Below are 14988 nucleotides of genomic sequence, written 5' to 3'. Positions count from 1 at the left end.
TTCTAACAAGCAATAGAAAATCAATTAGAAATGGTTATCTTAATAGTGTACCAGTTTAATAGTATCTGTGGCAATTTAAAAAACTTCAAAAATTATGTAGATACGATGTCCTTCAATCGAGATCATTTCCCATAGCTAGTATTTTTTCCATCCCTGCAGTCAGTAAACTAGAGCGCTCCAGGGATCCCGAGATAACCAGCATGCAGGTATTTGGTTTTGAAACCAATGGATTACGCTACCTTCAGTGCACTCCACTGCCTCATCTGTTCGTCCTTGTTTCAGAGAAAACAAATTTGAATATATTGTAATTCAGTCTCAGGAAGGGGCAGCCGTTAAGCAAACAGAGAGACAAATACCACAGAAATATGGCAGCAAACCGACATATGCATCAACATCTCCTACCAGTATCAACATTACTATAAACTTATTACACTTAAATAGAACAAACGCCCACGTTATGCAGTTCATAACGGAGGCTGTTGATACATAATCAAATCTTCCTTTATATGTTGGTGATATTTGTTTTTAAAAAATGTTTTATTAAAAATCTTTTTCCACTAAATCAAGTATTTCTTTTAACAGCTAAAGCTTTAAAGAATAAATTTTTTGCCATAAATTTAAAAAATAAGTTATGAAACTGAAAAATAACTAAAATAATCTAATTAAAATAGCTATTCTTCCGGTTCTTTTTGTTCTTTGTATGTAAATCTAGATTAATTTACCATGCATTCTCTCAAATTTCTGTATAAACAATATAACCCCCGATACTTAACACATAAAAGCACAGCTAAATAGCGCTGCTTAAATGTTTCCCTTTACGTAGTTAATAATCTATTCCGTTTGTTGGAACACTGAGTACTGCTGCTTACCTACGATGATTTCTACCTTCCTGCTATCTTGTGTGTCTCGATCATTATACACACGACACCAGTAGGTTCCCTGATGTTCCAGGTCCACACACGGCACCTACATCAATATCAGAACATGTACACATTTCTTCTTCAATGTGAATTCAAATTGGCTTGGAAAAAAAGCTATTTTGTGTAAAACAAAGCATAAAATTTCATAAGGCTTTAGACAGTCTTAGATTATTTCCACTCATTAGGTTAAATATTAGTAAGCAAACGATATAATGACTCTTACTGCGGTGAGTATGGTGCGATACTATCCGACATTTTCAGTAGAAACCCTTAGATGGGAGCTGATATTGAGTTCTAGAACTTCAGCAAATGTAACAATCATTATTATATAACAAGGGCCTAGAAATAAAACTGAGAACATTAAAACCCCTCAAAGAATATTAGTTTCAATCCTCACCATAAATTTCAATTGTACCATTTATTTTACATATTAAAACAAGCAATACCCAGAAAATGAACTTCCTACCACGTAGAGCTTTTTCGTCTCCTGCGTTAACAGGGAGTCGTTTCTGAACCACTGGTAGTGAGGAATAGGGCTTCCAACAGCAATGCACTGCAAGATCAGCGTCTTGCCTGGCCTCAGCCTTTGGGATGTTGGCTCAACACAGATTTGCAACTTGGATTCAGATACACCGTCCCCACTTCCTTAAGTGAAAAGAAAAATATGATTGCAAAAATAAAATCTCTAGGTAAAAAGTAAGAACAATTTCTCCCTTGAATTAGGAAAAAAAAGACCTGTTCTCAAGTACACCTTTCGTTTTTTACAATCTATTATATCATCTTCCAAACTGTGTTCCAGGAGACAGTAGTACTCCCAGAGATGTTCTGGATAAAAGGATTCTGTAGACAAACAGGTTTAGAAAATTCTGGGTTACACAAGGGTGAACAGACTTCTTTAGTGAGGAACTTCTCAGAGCTTTCCAAGTGTTAATGTATGGTGTGAATTTAAGAGAGGAAAACAGTCCAAGTGTTTCCCGAACAAATTTAGCCACAGAATCTTTTTTGTAGGGGCAAACAACATATTAACATCTTGAGTAATATTCACCTTCAACACAAAACAGCTCTATGCTCTCTTCTTTGATTTAACTTGGCTTACTGAAATAAACAGTTTCATTGTCAGCACTGAATAAATATGGATGGGTTCTCTCTCACATTCCTTCTCAAGGCAGATATCAGAATTCATTTATTAAATGCTCCTTTATTACTCTGATAGTTTCTTGAGGGAGCAGGGCATGATAATTTTATGCATTCCTGAGTTTCCAGCATGAAATTCGGTGTCTAACACATTCAAGTGGTCAGTAAATATTTGTGGGATGAATGATAGAAAAATATTACTAGAGTTAGTGCTTGGAGTTATTAAAATTAAAAACAACGAAGACGGAAATGTCCTAAATGTCCATCAAAAGAAGACCTATTAAATAAAATGGTGGTATGACGATACAAGGGATTTCCACATAGCTGTTATGAAGAATTGTTTAGATTTAGATGCACTGTCATAGAAAGGTGCTCACAATTCAGGGTTACGCAGAAGCAGCTGAAAACGTGTACAATATGATTCCATTTATAAACACATTAAAGTTCATTACATGTATAGATGTAGTCTGAGAAGAGAGAAATCACTGTTGATTAATCATGGTTAATTTTGAAGACGGTGTCCCATCCTCCTCCTGGATGCCTGGTTGGGCTTCAGTATCACAGCTCCTCCCACCCCTACACAACAGCTGCCTTGCTTGGCCTCCCTAAAAACTTTAGAACTGAATGAGAAAGAGAAAGCAGGCTGAACATTTCCCACACTTCTAAAGACAGAGTGTGAGCTGCCATTCGGGTGTCCAACCATTCCAGTTTATCTGGGACTGATAGGCTTCCAGGGACGCAGGACATCCACTGCTGCCACGGGGAATGTCTGAGGTAAACTGGATGGCTGGCAGGAGCCCCAGCCACAAAGAAATGTTGCATACACCAGCTCATCAATTCCCTCCTATGGGCCCTCACTCGGTGCTCGTGAAGAAGGTCAGGGTGAGGGGAGGAGAGCTGAAAAAGACCACCCTATGAGGTGTAGGTGCACAGGGCCTGTTGAAAGCTAAGGGCAGGACGAAAGGACTGAGAGAAACCCCTCTGAGGCACACTGGGACCTCAGTGAAGACAATGCCATGGTCTTTCAAGGATGGCTGGGGGCAGGGCAGCTGGGCAGGAGATCCGCTGAGACAGAGAAAAACCAAGGGCGGGGGTGGAGAACAAAGACAAGTTCTCAGCAACCCAAAAAGGTGACAGCTGCGCCATAAGGTAGAGTGAGATCTGCTACATTTTCAAACGTGGCACTAGCACCATAAAACACAGAGATCTCTGCAGTCTCCCTGGCACTCAAGTCTCAGGTCTTCCAAGAGGAAGGGGTTCTCATCCTGCCTTCAAGTTAATCACTGGTAAACTGAACAAAACTAAAGCTCAGCTCTAGCTCAACTGCAAATCAGACTGACTCAAACCCCTACTCTAGTAACCTGACAGAAGAGGAGAACACGCTCATTCCTGGGCATAAATGTATTTACTTCAGTCTCTATTCTTCGTTTATACACGATGTTTGTCATCAATAAAAAATGACAAGACTTGTGAAGAAGCAAGAAAATGTGACCCATCATCAAGAGAGGAAATACTTAACAAGAATAAGAAATGGTCTACAGACTTACTGGCCTGACAGAGACTGGAGAAACCCTGCGAGTATGGTCTCTGGACTCCCTTATAGCTCAGTAATGAATTCACTCCTAAGGTTCACCCTTCAGCCAAAGATTAGACAGGCCTATAAAACAAAACAAGACTAAATGGGCATGCTAGCCCAGGAGCAAGGATTAGAAGGCAGGAGAGGACAGGAAAGCTGGTAACGGGGAACCCAAGGTTGAGAAGGGAGGGTGTTGACATGGCATGGGGTTGGCAACCAACGTCACAAAACAATATGTGTATTGTTAACGAGAAACTAATTTGCTCTGTAAACCTTCATCTAAAGTGCAACTAAAAAGTACAAGAGATGGTCTAGATGAACTGATGCAAAGACACAGAACTGTGATAAGGCAAGACATTTGAGAAAAGGAAAATTAATAAGGAGAAACTAAGCTTGAGTGCAGATTGGGTGTGTGTGAGGGAAGGATAAGGGGCCATGGAAGAAGGTAAATTTGAAGCCACCTGCAGGGACCAGACTGAGAAGTGTTCTATGTCATCTTAAGGCATCTGCGTATGTACATACATGTTCAAGGAGAAAGAGAATAAAAACAAACGGGACAAATTTGGTGACAGTATATAAGGTACAGGATGTATGTGAGCTCTTTGTACTATTTTTGAAAATTCTGACATAGTAAAAACTGTAAATAAAGCAATTTCCATCTCAACATTCAACTTAGTTTACCACTTACTTTGAGAGTTTTCTGTAATTTCTGTGACATCACAGACTTCCAGCTGTGACCACTGGCTGAATTCAAAGGTGCAATTATTATTAACTCGACAGACATAAAAGCCTGAATCTTTGACATGTACTGTATTAAAAACAAGTTCGGGAGCATTTCCGTATGGAATCTGTGAAAGAATAAGAGATTAAAAATGAATGATGCATCAAAATATTTTATAAAATGTGCTGTGCAAAAATCTATGGTTTCAGTCCGGAGTTTTGGAAAGTCTGCCTTTTCTTCCCCCCAAGCTCTAAAATATTTGTTAGTTAAAAAACAGCAACATTTTCAGTTATTTAGAACCAAAATCTTAAAAACACATAGTCTTTTATAAACCTTTAAACCAGAGTTAAGCTGCCACCCAAACATCCCCTGAAGGCTCACTAAAAGTATCTGTTCTGTCACTGAAAACAGTTAAGTCATTCATATTTAAAGGATCTACAATGGAAGAGTTTTATCAGTTAAGTAACCACACAACAAGACAAACACCATGCTAAAGTGGAGAGAACAGAGAAAACTAGAGCTGGCTATTAATACCAACTCTGATCAAATCAGCTGTGAGTACACAGACGAGTTATTTCACTTGACACTCCATTTTCTCATCTGCCAAATTCTGTTAAGGATGGACTCCTTAACAATACAACAAAGAACTTCTTTTAAGGCCTGGGTGTAGAGTTCGGAAAGGACATGCATGACGGGAGGGTATGGCCAGCTCAGGGCCTCACTGGCTTTTCTCCTGGGCTTCTGCCACCACATAAGGCTTCTTCCACCATTGCCCGCCCTTCAACTTAGCAGCTCCAGCCAACTCTGGCTTACTGCAAAAGGGCTTACTCAAGTGCCTCTCCAAACCCCAAGCAATTGAACTCAACCCACTACCCTCTAGGAATCTGCACCACAGCAAGAGCATTTTGCTGCAGATCTGACAACGGGGCTGATAGGCCGCACTCAGCACTACCTGGCAACCCTACTGTGTCATTCTACTTTGCTTTTCTCTTAGTTTATCAATGTATACGTTCTCTCACCTGAAACCTCCTGCAATCCTTCTTTTAGGCAAAGATTTCAGATAGAAACTCTCTCCTCTTCCTGCTACCAGATCACAAACTTGCCCATGTATGTACCTATTTATAACTGCCCTCTTCTCCCTCTGGTTAAAATGGAAGATATGTCTTCCTACCAAAGGCCACTTGGACTCTCGATCCCATCCCCTCTGACCTTGCTGCATCACTTAAATACACTCTAGTATCCCTTACCTTCAAAAAAAAGCCTAGCAATCTACCTCCAAAAAATTAGCCATTGAAAACCCTATGGAGCACAGTTCTGTGATATACATGGGTTGCTATTAGTTGAAAATGGCTCGATGAGAAAAAAAAAATTTAACCTTCTACCTTAAACAAACAAAAACACCAAACCAACCTTTGACCCCACACTACCTCTCAGCAGCACTGAAAAAGCTGGCCACTCACTCCTTCCTTCTTAAGCTTTTGTACCATTCTCTCTTGGTTTTCTTCCAATCTCTCTGGCAGATTCTTCTCAGTCTCTTCACTGGCTCCTCCTCTACTACACAAACTCTCAGTGTTAAGTCTCTAAACCGGTTGGCTGGGATTTCACTTAGATGTCTAGTAGGCATTTCACAAGTATCATGTTTAAAACTAAACTCTTGATTTTTCTCCCTAAATCTATTCCTCTTCCATCTTCAACACTCCAGTACATAACATCACCACAGCCCTAGCTGCTCAAGTAAAAAACTCAGAGGTCACCTTTGATCCCTCTTCCTTTTTCCTCATGCTCAACATATAATCTCTCTCTAAAATAAATACTGAATTATCCAATGGGCTCCGTCACCACAGACACAGCCTAGTCCACATGACCATTATTTTCAGTTTGGTATGACATTAGATAACCTTTCTTTCCTCTTACTTTCCTTTAAGTAGCAAGTCTGTGTCTTAAAAACGTATATCATGTTACTCAACCTGCTCAAAACTTTTCGTGGCTTCTCACTTAGAAAAAAATTCAAACTCCTTTAAGTAGCTTACAAAGCCCTACCTCATCTGACTCCTGGTTTCTTCTCCAACCTCCACCCACAAATCTCTCCCTCGCTCAAAGATTCTACCCACGTCAGACCTCTGAGGCTCTATGCTTGCCTAGAATTCCCTTCTGGAGCTCTTGGCAAGGCAGATTCCTTTTCAATCTTAAGCTCTTAGTAAAATGTTGCCTCTTGAGGGAAGTATTCTCTGACTGTCCTATCTAAAACACTCCCCCTTCTCCTCACTTACTCTCATGTCACTCTGTTTATTTTCTTCAAAGCTCTGAACTCACAGAAATGATCTTATTTGCTTCCTGACTCCCATGAGAGTGTAAGCTCAGGCAGGGCAGGGGCCTCGTGAGTCACTGCTTCATCATCATGGCGCTAGAACATGGGCTGGCACAAAACAGGTGCTCAACAAATACTTGTTAAATGATTAGGTCCTAAAATAGACCTATGAGCAAAAAAGTGGTTTGACAAAACTCATTTTGTTAAGAGTTTTAAAATTCTTTACAGCTCTTCAAATCTAACATGTATTAACACACCACATCCCCTACATTTCTACCTTCTCAAATCAGGATGTATTTTACAAATGATGAACACAGATCTTCCCATTATTTCTCCATCATAAAACATTTATTTAAATGAATGTAATTTTGAAACTGGGTAAATATGGTAAACATAACTCTCCCTTCTAACTCTTGAGGGCTCAGGCATTTGATGCAGCACACAAAACATTCTGTATTTAATTCTCACAACAACCCACAAAGATAGGAATTCACATGGCTAATAACAACAGGGTTCCAAAAGGCCTCTCTAGCACCAAAACCCACAGGCAATCTTTCTACTACATTCCACTGCTGCTCGCTCTATCATACCTGTGTGTGAGAGAAGAAAACAAGTAGTTGAATAAAACCACAAATGTCTTTGAATGAAGGTCATCCTATTAAGGGAACAATCGTGATCTAAGAATGGCCCTTTTACTTAGTTTTAGATTTGTAAATATAGACTTAGGACCAAGTTTGGGAGAAAGTGAAATTGTTGTGAATAAGACTGAAAAGAATGTGCAATTTTAAGGCACAATCTAGGAGGGAAGGGGATGAGGAATAGAAGCCCAGAAAGTAGACACATGAAACGGGGCAATCTGAACAGCGAGAAATCCCCAGTGGCAGATGGCTCAAAGAACTTCTTTTTTCTTTTATTTTGTTGGTTGAAAACATACACAGCAGAACATACACCAATTCAACAATTTCAACATGTAAAATTCAGTGACACTGATTATATTCTTTGAGTTGTACAACTACTCTCATCCTCCTTTTCTGAGTTGTTGCTCCCCCATTAAAATAAACTCACTGCCCACTAAGGTTCCTATCTAATCTTTTGAGTTGCTGTTTTCAATTTGATCCCATACAGATAGATCTTAAAAGAGCACAATGCTCAAGGAGACATTCTTTACTTATTAAGCTCAACTACTGTTTGGTTTTAAGAAGACTTCAGGGAGTATTTCTGGCTTAAGGTTTAAAGATTATCTCAGGGCAATAGTTTCAGGGATTCATCCAGCCTCCATGGCTCCAGAAAGTCTGAATTTGAAATTCTGTTCTGCACTTTCCCCCTTTTGATCAGGATTCTTCTATAGAATCTAAAGAACTTTAAAAAAAAGAGAATTCTAAGATGTCATCTAAAATGATTCATGGTAGGAATACAGTCCTTCCACAAGAGGAATAAATGCCCAGTTCTGTCAACCAGAATTATACTTCAGAATCTACAACAATGGCCTGTATCTTCTGATATGATAGTTATATGGAATACTTAAAATAATATTGTGTTAGCTCTCCACGTGGCCCTGAACATCTTTTGTTGGAACTTAATCTGTTGCAAAATTTTTTTATAGATATATTAGAATGTACAAGCGCTGTTTCATATTTACTAATACTATTGCTCCAAGTAATCCCTAATTTCCACAATTTTTAGAGTTGAGAATTGATCTCATTATTGTGTACAATGTTTGGTAAAACAATTTTGGGATTATCAACATACTCATTATTGAATATTTAACAGTAACAATTTAACAAAGTCTAACAGATCTTTTAACGATGTTCCTAAAAAAAATATCAATGACAACAATGCTCGTTAATTTTCTATCATTTGTTCTTCTTATTACAAAGGAATTAAAAGACATTAAAAAAATTTACCTCTTTATTCATTTTGAACCATTGATATTGTACAAAAGGATGGCCAGTTGCCCGGCAACACAATTTCACGAACTGTCCAGCCAAGACTGCCTTTGATTCTGGGTTTACAATGATCTTTATTCCTTAAAAGAAAAAAAAAGTTAGAAGTCAGAGAGGAGTTTTCTTTGTTTGTTATTTGTGAAACAAAACAAACAAAACTAAAAAACCACCAAAACCAAATATTTTGGAAATAATCTCCATGATCATCTTTGTTATGAGCCACGCATTCACATCCCCTTTCCCATCAGATTGTGAGCTCCTGGTTTTGCAAAACCAAGGGAAAAGAAATTCACCTTCAGAAGACACTGATCTACTGAATTTCCCCATGATTGGGGGAGAAATTTTTTTGCCATATTTCTTCAATTCTTAGAAACCTTTTTTCCATATTCTAAACCCATTACCACTGAGTTGATTCTGACTCACAGCGACCCTACAGGACACTGTAGAACTGTCTCATTGGGTTTCTAAGGCTGTAATCTTTACAGAAGCAGACTGTCACATCTTTCTGCCAGAGTTGCTGGTGGGTTCAAATTGTTGACCTTTTGGTTAGCAGCCAAGCATTTAACCACTTCACCACCAGGGCTCTTTTTCCACATTCTAACACCTCTGAAATTAGGATGCACTTTATTATAGGTGGCAACCAGGCAGCAGTCTTATTGTACGTAGTTCTCACTGCCATCTGTGTGAACACTTGGTAATAAGTGCTCAAGTGGCTGGCACTTCAACTGAGTTAGGTGTGCTGTTAATAATACAAGTGCTGAGTTTAAATGCCATTTAAAATGTCTTCAAAAAATTATATTATGATTTAGTACTAGAATGAAAATTATTCTGTAAGCAGAAAGGAACATAAATAGAACAGTAGGTTATACATTCGATACTTGGATGCAAAAATTTCTCACTTGAGAAACAATTACCAGCATCAAAACTCGGAGAACTTTTGACAGCAGCTTAGAAGAAAATCCTGGGGGTACTAATGGAGCACAGTCCCACCTCCCTCTTCTTTCTCAGATCACTTGCTCTGGGGAAGTCTCTGCCACGTCATGAAGGTGCTCAGGTAACCCCAAAGTGAGGCCCAAATGGGGAGGGAAGAAACTGAGGCCTCCTGCCAAGTCAGTGAGGAAATGAGGTCTCTTATAAACAGCCTATGAGTGAGCCATTTGAGAAGAGGATCTTCCACCCCCAGTCAAACCTTCAGATGACTACAGGCCCAGCTGACAGCTGATAGCCATATAATGAGACCCTGAGCCAAAACCACCCTACCCCAGGAATCCCATGAGATAATAAATGGTTGCTGTTTTAAGCTGCCAGTTTTGAGTAATTTGTTACGCAATAATAGATAACTGGGAAAAAAAAGAACCCAAAGTTAGGAAAATTTTATATTTGCCAAGGTTGTAATATATAAAATTGGGTTTGTTCCCTAAACTTTCAGAAAGTTAGTTGAGAAAAGATCATTAAAACTTAATTTCCTATACCCACTTTTGTCTTCTTTCCCTATCTATCCTGAATGTGATCACCTAACAGTCTCTTTTTTCCTCTACATCCAGGAATCCAAAGGATCAAAACAAGATTATTTAGGCTAACTAGCTGCAATCTTAATACATCAGAGGTACTCAACTTTCCAGGTAAGGTAGAAAGATATCTAGAAAGATATCAAAGCCAAAATTCAAAATGAGTAAATATTTATTGCAAGCCTATCACATTCAGGGATCTGGAAAAACTCTGGAAAATATTTAGTAAATACAACAGAGTCCTTCAAAAAATAATTTAAAATTCCTGCCAAGGGAGAGCTTTCATACTCATTATTACTTAGTTTGATGCCAAGTTAGCACAGGATGGATGAAGTATAGAACTTTTCTGAATTCTGCTACAAGGTTGGTAGGAAAGTACATGTTGAAAGTCCAGAATGAGATGTACACTCTTGCTTAAGCCAGTCAACTCCCAAGACTGTATTTTACTGCCCTATATTTACTACTCATCTGCCAGGAGAGTCTAGCACTACAACTTCGAGACACAAAGATTCTGATTTTCAAAGTTCAGGCATAATAAGAGAAAAAAATAGCAGTAGCAACGACAGAAGGGAACAAGTATAAATCTAAGCAATATAGGCATTATGGCTAAATTGGCTGTAAAATTTGGATGTCTAATAAGCACCTCAAATTTAACATGTTCCAAACCCCTCTTGATACAAAGTCCACTCCTCTGCCAGTTCCCATGCTCCCCCTCATTTCAGAGAAGATAAGCCAGTCTTTCAGCCTATTACCCAAGCAGTTACTCAGGACAAAAACTTAGCAGTCATCCTGGGATCCTTCCTTCTTGCTCTCTCTCTCCATATGTAATTGACCTGCAAGTCCTGTCAAATAAGCTCCTCTACTTATCATTTTCAACACCATGATCTTAATCCAAGCCAACATCAACTCTGGACTGAACTACTGTTACAGCCTACCATATGGTTTCCCTGCTTCCAATCAGCAGTCCATATGGCTTTTCAAAAACATAAATGAATTCGTATCACTCCCTGGCTAGAAGTACCTAGTGGCCTCCCATTGTACCTACCAGGGTCTACAATGTCCTACAGGAACTGCCCTCCCCTCCCTCTGCAACCTCATCCTGACCATTCTCCTCCTGTTCACCAGGCTCCAGCCAGACCCCTTTCACAAACCAAGCTATTTTCTCCCTTTCCTTTTACTCTTCTGCTGGAATTCTTCTCCTAGATTATTTCATGACAGGCTCTTTCTCATCATTTAGGTCTCTACTAAATGTCTGTACTGGAGCCCTGGTGGCGCAATGGTTGTAAGCTCAGCTGCTAACCAAAAGGTTGGCAGTTCGAATCTACCAGCCGCTCCTTGGGAACCCTGTGGGGGCAGTTCTACTCCGTTCTAAAGGGTCAATATGAGTTGGAATTGACTTGACGGCAATGTGTTTCTTTTTTTTTAATGTCTCTACTACAACGTTACCACTTCCTTTGGCAAACATAGCTAAATTACATACTCTTCCACTGATTATACTGACGCCATTTTTTGTCTTTCATAGCACTCTTCATTATTTGAAATCCTTATTTTTTACTGTTTGTCTTACTTACTAAAATAGAAACTCCAAGAGAGCAAGGACCTTGTTTGTCTTAGTTACCAGTTTGTCCAATGCTGACAACAGTGCCTGGCACATGGTGACACAGTGGGTGTTCAACATGTATTTGTTGAATGAATGCATACAATAATAATAACCATTACTATAGTGGAAACCCTGGAAGCGTAGTGGTTAAGAGCTACATCTGCTAACCAAAAGGTCAGTAGTTCAAATCCAGCAGATGCTCCTTGGTAACTCTTTGGGGCAGTTCTACTCTGTCCTATAGGATCGCTATGAGTTGGAATCGACTTGACGGCAACGGATTTGGTTGTATTACTATAGCTGCAATTTACTAATGGCTTTATATGCCAAGGAGACCTGATGGCACAGTGGTTAAATGCTCAGCTGCTAACCAAAAGGTTGGCAGTTGGAACCCTTCAGCTGCTCTGTGTAAGAAAGATGTGGCAGTCTGCTTCCATAAAGATTATAACCTTGGAAACCCTATGGGGCAGTTCTACTCTGTCCTGTAGGGTCGCTATGAGTTGGAATTGACTCAATGGCAAGAGGCTTGGGTCTACATGTACCAGGCATTTTTATCTATAATCTTCAAAACAATCATATGAGGTAGGTGTTAATTAGATCATTTTACAATGCAAAAGATAAAGTTAAGTAATTTACCCAAATTACCTTGGTTAAACTACTTAGCCACTTTGAGATTCATTTCTTTTCTCTATGTAGAAATGGCAAAAGCAGGATGCAAACCTAGGTTTTCCTGACTTTAAAACTCTTGCTATGGTGATGATTCTTAATGTATCTCCCATGCTAAGCCCATCTTCTGTCCCGGTTAGCCTCTCTTACTGAAGGGAGTGTGTTAGGCACCATGACAATGCTCACAAATTTACTATGGCAAATATTCTCTGGTATTATACAAAGAAGGAGCCCTGGTGGCGCAGTGGTTAAGTGCTTGGCTGGTAACTGAAAGGTTGGCAATTCGAACTCACCAGTGGCTCCGCAGGAGAAAAGACCTGACAACCTGCTCCCGTAAATATTATAGCCTAGGAAATCCTATGGGGCAGTTCCACTTTGTCATATAGGGTTGCTATGAGTCAGAGTTGACTTAACAGGACACAACAATAGCAACAACATTTATACAAAGAGATGAGAATGATGGAAATTAAAAGGCTTTCTCTCTAAAGAGTCTTTCAAATGAATGAATGGCTTTAGTGGATGGGGACTGCCTTAATCATCTAGTGCTGCTATAACAGCAACACCACAAGTAGATGGCTTTAACAAAGAGAAATTTATTCTCTCACAGTCTAGTAGGCTAGAAGTCCAAATTCAAGCCGTCAATTCCAGGGGAAGGTTTTTCCCCTCTCTGTCGGCCCTGGAGGAAGGTCCTTGTCATCTATCTTCCCCTGGTCGAGGAGCTTCTCAGCACAGGAGCCCCGGGCCCAAAGGATGCGCTATGCTCCTGGTCCTTCTTTCTTGGTGGTATGAAGTCCTTGTCTCTGCTTGCTTTTCTCTTTTATATTTCAAAAGAGGCTGATTTAAGACACAACCTAATCTTGTAGATTGAGCCCTGCCTCATTAATATAACTGCCGCTAATCCCACCTCATTAACATCATAGAGGTAGGATTTACAACATAGGAGAATCACATCAGATGACAAAATGGTGGACAATCACACAATAGTAGGAATCATGGACTAGCCAAGTTGACACATTTTTTGAGGGGACACAATTCAATTCATAACAGGGACCATACAGCCAGGACATTCTAAAAAGTATTCTTCCTTTATGTGGGAAACAAGACTAAACGCTTTTTAAGTCTCTCCTGTATGGATAACTTTAATACTCTTCAACAACCCATTGCCGTCGAGCCGATTCTGACTCATAGCGATCCTACAGGACAGAGCAGAGCTGCCCCACAGAGTTTCCAAGGATCGCCTGGTGGATTTGAACTGCTGACCTTTGGTTAGCAGGTTTAGCTCTTAACCACCACGCCACCAGGGTTTCCAGTCTTCAACAAACAAATATATGTTTATTACTTCTTGCTTCAAAGATTGAGAATTGAGAGGCAAAATGTGATTTGGAAACTGCTCTTGGTGAGTAGTAGAAAAAAGTCACACAGTCTCCCGTGTTTTAACCACATACATTTCCTTCCTCCCACATAGTGTTTTGTGACGGGGAACCATGGTCAACCCTTAACCACCCTCATCCAGTGCCCACTAGTCAGAAGGGTTGAACAAACGTAAAGAAAGAAGATGGCATCGTGCTGTGTAGACCATACCAATGCATAGAAAGGAAAGTTCTATTTTAAAGAGTGAATGCACAGCTTCCTGGCAAACAAGCTTATTTTCAGATAACATCTGCAGAGAAGTTAGAGAGGTTACTCGATTTCCTGTAAGCCTGGGAGAATCTGACTAGGTACGATGGAAATGAGGATTGCGCTTTCAACACACACATACGTAGATAAGCAGATATGTGATGTTAAATAATAAAGTTAAAAACCCTGCTGGAATTACAAAACAGATAAGATTGATTCTTAACTTGACAAAAAGATTCATCCAGGTTTCCTTAAAGTGAGTCTGTCACAATGCACTTAGACATTGATGGTATTTATAAACAGCTTTTTTAGGAACTGCATACATTAAAATGCATCTACTTTCACAAGTCATGAATCAAAACATTTTTTTCATCAGCTTCCACCTAAAGCTCTTCCTCAAAGTTATTCTGGAATTTTCTAAGTATCACTCACAAGTACCTACGCACTCCACAGCATCACAGAATACAATTCCTCTTCCTCCATTACACAATCAAAGTGCGTCCATGTATGTTCCTCTTATGAGCCAATTTACACTTGCATCTACTATGGCTAAATCTAGCCTCCCACATCACATCCTTTATTCTTCTGCATTGCTCAACTCCCCTGAATACTGTAGGCCTGAAACACATTCTTTCAGACCTCGCTCACCACTCCGTTCTTCTTCCTTAAACTCATTTCCCATCCATACTCATCTTGGCTCTTTTCACTTCTTTATATTTTCTTTTTCTGGCATAATTGCCAAGTTCCTGATATTAACAAAACAAGAAAAGTGACTTATAAGTAAAATGCAGTATTTGAGTACTTTTTAATTTGTAAGAAGAAGAAGGAAAAAATAGTTCATGGGTCAAAGAGGCAACTGAGGTAATATTCCATAACCAAGTTTATCAAGCAATCTAGAACTTTTCAAGCACTATGGAAATGTCATTGAATTCAGGGATGGGGCCATTACGTTCTAATCCTACCTTTGTCGATAACTGACTTTGGCCAAATGACAACTT

At 39.5% G+C, this 14988-nt stretch overlaps 1 protein-coding gene across 3 annotated transcripts in view; it reads right to left on the bottom strand.

Moving 5' to 3' along the window:
• The window catches only part of MALT1 (MALT1 paracaspase), a 65007-nt gene that overhangs the window by 32348 nt on the left and 17671 nt on the right, over nucleotides 1-14988 (bottom strand). For 2 of the 3 annotated variants that reach the window (XM_049900552.1, XM_049900554.1), the window contains exons 3-7: nucleotides 8564-8685; nucleotides 4319-4478; nucleotides 1387-1565; nucleotides 870-966; nucleotides 240-272 (exon numbers count right to left, since the gene is read on the bottom strand). In XM_049900552.1, the coding sequence (XP_049756509.1) occupies nucleotides 240-272; nucleotides 870-966; nucleotides 1387-1565; nucleotides 4319-4478; nucleotides 8564-8685 (591 nt within the window). The remainder of the gene's footprint in view (nucleotides 1-239; nucleotides 273-869; nucleotides 967-1386; nucleotides 1566-4318; nucleotides 4479-8563; nucleotides 8686-14988) is intronic. The other variant, XM_049900553.1, reaches the window with a different exon arrangement.

This window comes from Elephas maximus, chromosome 11, assembly GCF_024166365.1.
Source record: "Elephas maximus indicus isolate mEleMax1 chromosome 11, mEleMax1 primary haplotype, whole genome shotgun sequence".
Taxonomy (NCBI): Eukaryota; Metazoa; Chordata; class Mammalia; order Proboscidea; family Elephantidae; genus Elephas; species Elephas maximus.
This window is presented reverse-complemented; position numbering and strand designations above follow the sequence as displayed.